Here is a 6,642-nt window from a genome sequence, read left to right as displayed (position 1 = left end):
ACAGGGAAGGTGCAGGGGCCTGAGGTGCAGCTCGAATGGGACAGGGCCCCCAGCGCTGGACAGATGCAGTGCCAAACTTGATGCCACCTTCCAGCTTCTCCGGTAAGTGCCCCCACTCTCTGTCCCAAAGATGCAGCGGCCCTTTTCCATAACATTCTCAGAGACAGGCCAGACTAGTGTGCCCCTCAAGGCAAGAGGGTTTGGGCCCCCACCCTGCTAACAATTAATCCTGGCCCCATGGGACTTTGAGGGGGAAACTCAAACATCCCAAGTACCCCTGGGTGGAAGCGTTCCAAGGAGACCTCCCTTCCATCTCCCCAGTGCTCCCCCTTCCTCTGGAAGGGTTTTTCTTCACAACCAGTGTGGATCTTCCAGAAATCTTTCCCCCAGGAACCCTCTCCCCACACAGTTCCCATTTGTCAGTCAGTTGTGCTTTAAAGAGGATACAGGATACCCAGGTTCAAAAGTGTCTCTGGACTGCCACATACAGACAAGAAAAAGGCTCCCTACCCTTGAGGGGTGATGCCTTCAAGGGTCATGTCTTGGTGATGTCCTCACCCCACTGAAGAGACAAAAAAGTGGTTCTGACATCTCTCTTCCTGCAAAGTGGCCGGAAGCCGGTCCTGCAGCCGTGGAGGTTGGCAAGGGAAGTTTGTGATTAAATTAGCCACCTTAGAAATAAAATAGGTTGCTCCAGCTCCCTCAGCCCCTGGCCCAGCAGGCTTTGGGACTCAGGGGAAACTCACCGGAGCAGGAAGGAAAAAAGCTGGGTTACATGCTTCACTGCACTTTTGCTGAATGCAGAGCAGAGGATGGGCAGGAACTGCAGCAGTAGTGATGAAGAGCTAGCTGTCAGGTGGACTTTCCAGAACAAGCCTAGGAAGAACAAGGGAGGCTGGGCCATCTTTCCCGGGAGAGCTCCGGGCATGCCACAGAGACCTGTTAGGTCAAGATGGGGCGAGAGGAGTCTGCTCTGCAGTCTTTGCCCCACATTATTCTTTCTCATCCCCAAGCCTCACACCAGTTTTCTGCATCCTTCTGCTCTTTTGGCCTCTTTCTTTAGTTTCCCAACTAGGACAATCCTCTCAAGTGGCTGTAGGATAGCCACTAGAATGATCCTTCTAGGAGGTGGAGTGTGGGAAGGAAAGGGGAAGAAATGACCATCTCTTAAACTGCCTCTCCTAAGTTCCACATGAGAAAAAATAGGGCATGCAGTAGAAAGCTGATCCTGTAGAGCCCAGAGAGCCTGAAGCCCACAAGCCCAAAGGTGATCAGGATTGCCGCTCAGGAGAGACTCAGATGCACTGTATCCCAGAGAGCATCCGTAGGCTTTTGCTCCTATCTCTGTAGCCATCCCTTGCCAATTCCAGTACTTCTTCTGCCTTGGGGTCCCTGTTGACATCGAACAGGGTGAGTCAGGGGCCCTCATCACCTAGAGGGCTCCTTCTCCTCTGTCACCTCAGCCACTGTAGTCACCATCTTCCTGAGGGTTCCCGGACCCTGGTACCCAGAAACTGACTATAAGTCTACAGACTCTGCACACTGTCTGTGCCCAGATACCTGCTGTGCCAGCCAACGGCTCCGTTCCTCCCCACCCTACAGAGCTCGGTCAGATGCTGTCTCTCCTCACTTATCTATGCTCCCTGATCCACAATCTGTCTCTTGGGAATTTCTCAGGCAGCTCAGGCCAAAAGGGACATGAGCTCTCCCTCAGATCCACACACTGGACCAGAATCCAAACACCATTAAGGAGGGATATGAGGGAAGCCCAAGACTGAAGACCAAGCAACAGAACTCAAAACCTGGGCATCCTTTGGGTCCCTCACACACCCCAACTTCAACTGTAGTGGAGAAGCAGTTGCCCTTGGGCTCTTGCAGGGGATTCCCAGCTTCCCAGTCAAGTGCGCCCTGCATCCTATGCCACAGCTAATGTACAGCTTGGCAGTTGTCCACACAGGCATTTTGGGGAGATTGGATCTTGTTAGTCCAGGGCTCAGGCCCTGGGCCAGGCTGGAAGAGGGCTCAGCATGGGGGTGGAGCTGAGGCCTGCATGTTTCCCAGCCTTGGGTGAGCTAGTCAAGGTAAGGACGTCTCCAGTCAGGACAGGGAACTCTGGGCCAAGGACATGATCTCCCTGAGCCTTAGGCAAAACTATGGGTACATAATGTGAAAGAATAAGCGTGAGCAGAGAGGGACAGAGCAGAGCTTGGGAAGAGCAGATATCAGGGAGAAGGGACCTGAGATACTCCTGGATCTCACAGACATCAGGAAACCCCATTACAGAAAGACTCAGTACCTCCCTGCTGTTCCCTGCCCCATTCCCATAAGCCTTTTCCCCACAGAAATCAGGCTTGGCTAGGGTTCCATGAGCCAGTAAGCACTTGACTGGTTATCCAGGGCTGGAAGAGGGAGGAAAGCAGAGATTCCCCAAAGAGAAGCTCCAGGAAGCCCCAGGGAGGTGGCACACAAGAATTCTTCCTGGTTCTGTGCCCTACTTGTTGGCAATGCTGAGACAGATAGACCAATTTCTCTCCTCTCTAAGAAGGGCCAGGAAGTCCAGGGTCACCATCATCTGAAGCCACTTTCCAAAAAGGGTCATGTCATCATCTATTCCAGGACTGAAGAGGGAATGGATGCGGCCACAGCTCCAAAGCAAGCCTGGCCCCCATGGCCCCCGCTCCTTTTCCTCCTCCTCCTCCCTGCAGGGAGCGGTGGCAGCTGCCCTGCTGTGTGTGACTGCACCTCCCAGCCCCAGGCTGTGCTCTGTGGCCACAGGCAACTGGAGGCTGTACCTGGAGGACTCCCACTGGACACTGAGCTCCTGGACCTGAGTGGGAACCGCCTGTGGGGGCTCCAGCGGGGAATGCTCTCCCGCCTGAGCCTGCTCCAGGAATTGGACCTCAGCTACAACCAGCTCTCAACCCTTGAGCCCGGGGCCTTCCATGGCCTGCAAAGCCTAATCACCCTGAGGCTACAGGGCAATCGGCTCAGAATCATGGGGCCTGGGGTCTTCTCTGGCCTCTCTGCTCTGACCCTGCTGGACCTCCGCCTCAACCAGATTGTCCTCTTCCTAGATGGAGCTTTTGGGGAGCTAGGCAGCCTCCAGAAGCTGGAGGTTGGGGACAACCACCTGGTATTTGTGGCTCCGGGGGCCTTTGCAGGGCTGGCCAAGCTGAGCACCCTCACCCTGGAGCGCTGCAACCTCAGCACAGTGCCTGGCCTAGCCCTTGCCCGTCTCCCGGCACTAGTGGCCCTAAGGCTTCGAGAACTGGATATTGGGAGGCTGCCAGCTGGGGCCCTGCGGGGGCTAGGGCAGCTCAAGGAGCTGGAGATCCACCTCTGGCCATCTCTGGAGGCTCTGGACCCTGGGAGCCTGGTTGGGCTCAATCTCAGCAGCCTGGCCATCACCCGCTGCAATCTGAGCTCGGTGCCCTTCCAAGCACTGTACCACCTCAGCTTCCTCAGGGTCCTGGATCTGTCTCAGAATCCCATCTCAGCCATCCCAGCCCGAAGGCTCAGCCCCCTGGTGCGGCTCCAGGAGCTACGCCTGTCAGGGGCCTGCCTCACCTCCATTGCTGCCCATGCCTTCCATGGCTTGACTGCCTTCCACCTCCTGGATGTGGCAGATAACGCCCTTCAGACACTAGAGGAAACAGCCTTCCCTTCTCCAGAAAAACTGGTCACCCTGAGGCTGTCTGGCAACCCCCTAACCTGTGACTGCCGCCTCCTCTGGCTGCTCCGGCTCCGCCGCCGCCTGGACTTTGGCACGTCCCCCCCTGCCTGTGCTGGCCCCCAGCATGTCCAGGGGAAGAGCCTGAGGGAGTTTTCAGACATCCTGCCTCCGGGGCACTTCACCTGCAAACCAGCCCTGATCCGAAAGTCGGGGCCTCGATGGGTCATTGCAGAGGAGGGCGGGCATGCGGTTTTCTCCTGCTCTGGAGACGGAGACCCAGCCCCCACTGTCTCCTGGATGAGGCCTCACGGGGCTTGGCTGGGCAGGGCTGGGAGAGTAAGGGTCCTAGAGGATGGGACACTGGAGATCCGCTCAGTGCAGCTACGGGACAGAGGGGCCTATGTCTGTGTGGTCAGCAATGTCGCTGGGAATGACTCCCTGAGGACCTGGCTGGAAGTCATCCAGGTGGAACCACCAAACGGTACACTTTCTGACCCCAACATCACCGTGCCAGGGATCCCAGGGCCTTTTTTTCTGGATAGCAGAGGTGTGGCCATGGTGCTGGCAGTCGGCTTCCTCCCCTTCCTCACCTCAGTGACCCTCTGCTTTGGCCTGATTGCCCTTTGGAGCAAGGGCAAAGGTCGGGTCAAACATCACATGACCTTTGACTTTGTGGCACCTCGGCCCTCTGGGGATAAAAACTCTGGGGGTAACCGGGTCACTGCCAAGCTCTTCTGACCTTTCCTTCCCCTGTGGGGAACCCACCAAGTCCACTTCAGATACCAAAGGGGAAGACAGAACCAAGGCTGCTTGAACCAGAACCTAGTCCCGAGCAGCACCGCTCTCCCGCACCTCCCGCCTGCATTGTGCCTCCTGCCGGAGAGTCTGCCTCCTGAGCTTTTCCGGTCTGAGAATAGCGTTGTCATTTCTTCTGTGAGGGTCCCAGGGAACTGCAGATGCAGACCCCATCGTTAGTCCAGCCCCCCCTTCGCCCCCTCCACACACAAAACAGGAAACATAATCAAAGTGCTAGTCAGCTAGTCTAACCACTACGCTTTCTTCACACACGCTTATATCCTTTAATAACCAAATGCCAACGACGGCTATAAGATTATTTCACAGGTGGGGCTGGGAAGTGCCACTTGCTCCTTGGAGTCTCTGTTTGTCAACCAGGCAGAGTCCCTTTCTTTTCTGCTCCCCACCCCAACCCTGCCCCTAGGTACAGGAATAAGAGCAAAGGACCCTCAGGCTACAGAGAAGAGGATGGGGACAGAGTGTGGGATGGGGAGGACAGACCATACACTGCACTGCGTTTGCATGAGCCTCTACCACCTTCCTCTGTCTGCCAGATCATTAAACCTGCTGTCAAAGGGCCACAACAGTAGCAGCCAAAACTAAATGTCATCTCTGGAGTTTTCTTTACTTCAGTCTATTTCCTACCCTCATTTCTGTTATATCTCCCCGGCTCCTTCTCTTTCTGCTTGCCCATTGATTATGTGTCCCAGTGGCCTTGCCTCCATCTAACCTGCCTGACAAACAGGGTAAGGAGTGCCCCTCCCACCTTCACTTTCCTCACCCCCCTGCACCCCTACCCCCATGCCTGGAGGGATCAGCACTCCTAGACCCGGTTTCAGCCTCAATCCTCTCCCTTTCACTCCCCATCTCTGGAACTGGAAAAGGAGCGATCCTCTACCTTCCAGGGGACCCCTGCATAGAAATTCCACCTGGGACACCCAGCTGCTGCCTCTCTTTCCCATTTCTCCATGGGAGCTCCCCATCATTTTTGTGTCACAGATCCCTAGTGCCCTTGGGGAAAAGTCAGAACTCCAAGATAATGACTAACAAATGCAAGAATCCACAGTTGTCAAAGGAGAGAGACCCAGGACACTGCAGAGACTAGGCTTGGAGGAACAGGGAGGAGGGCACAGCAGGCCGTAGTGAGAAGTGGAGGGAAGGGGGAGCAGCAGTAACTGCCTGCCTAGTTAATTTCCACCATCCTTCTGCAGCTTCCTCTGGTTCTGTGCTTAGTGCAGCCCCAGTGGGAAGCTGTCTCCGGATAGAGGTCACTGATTTACAGAGACCCCCAGATGGGGAGGTGGAGTAGGAGGTGAAACTGCTGAGTACCACTGACTGTGCTTCAAATAGAGGGCAAAGCAGAGCCCAAAAAGAAGTAGAGATGCTGGAAGCTCAAGGAACAGAGCAACAGCCTCACCGTCACTGGAAGGGAGGAGTGACAGGGAGAGGAGAGGAGTGGGAGGAGGGACTGAGAAGGGAAGAATCACGTGGCCCTAGGGAGCCTTTCTGAGCAGCAGCATCTACCCAGCGTCCTTAGTTTCCTCCCACCCACCCCTACACCAAACCAGATGCAAGCATTGTGAGCTTTCTAGTTGATTCCTGCTGTTGTTGTCCTTGCTCTGAGGAGACTCCACTCATTAGAAGATTCCCAGCTCAAACTGCCCGACAGGTGAGACACTCAGAGCCACTGAGGAGGTGAAGCTGGACTTCACAGGCAGGCCGCTCTTTAGTGGGGCAGAGATAGGAATATGGGGGTAGTTAGTACCAGAGGTGAATGTGAGAACCAGGCAGACAGGAGAGCGAGGCTGGAGAAACTGACCTGCTTGAGAAACGAGTTTCCCTGGGCCTGCAATCTCCCCACCCACCATGCACACACAACTCAATCAGCATCCCAGCAACTTCCCCTTCTTTAGTGTATAATGTACCAGACAGATTTCCTGGGGCACAGCCCTCCCATTCCTTTCCATAACCTTCCACCAGCAGCTTATTAGGTTGGGACTTGGGAGTCAGACGCTGAAGGTTCTCACTCTAGTTGCCCTCTCTGCAATGCGGAAGCAGCAATGCTGTTCAGAGAAATCTTCTCTGGGAAGCCCCTGACACAGTGGGGAACAGATGACTGTCTGGCGCTGGGACATGCTGCTGCCCAAGGTCTCTGAAGTCTCAAAGTCTCCAGA

At 55.4% G+C, this 6,642-nt stretch overlaps 1 protein-coding gene across 1 annotated transcript; it reads left to right on the top strand.

Moving 5' to 3' along the window:
• LINGO4 (leucine rich repeat and Ig domain containing 4) lies at positions 1–5,072 on the top strand. The gene is made up of 2 exons (XM_063626287.1): positions 1–102; positions 2,617–5,072. Exon 2 carries the CDS (start codon positions 2,630–2,632, stop codon positions 4,409–4,411), a length of 1,782 nt encoding a protein of 593 aa, XP_063482357.1. The 5' UTR covers positions 1–102; positions 2,617–2,629; the 3' UTR covers positions 4,412–5,072.
• The last annotated feature ends 1,570 nt before the right edge of the window (positions 5,073–6,642 follow it).

The sequence above is a fragment of the Symphalangus syndactylus genome, chromosome 12 (genome assembly GCF_028878055.3).
Source record: "Symphalangus syndactylus isolate Jambi chromosome 12, NHGRI_mSymSyn1-v2.1_pri, whole genome shotgun sequence".
Taxonomy (NCBI): Eukaryota; Metazoa; Chordata; class Mammalia; order Primates; family Hylobatidae; genus Symphalangus; species Symphalangus syndactylus.
Note: the sequence above shows the minus strand (reverse complement) of the source record. Positions and strands in the feature narration are given on the sequence as shown.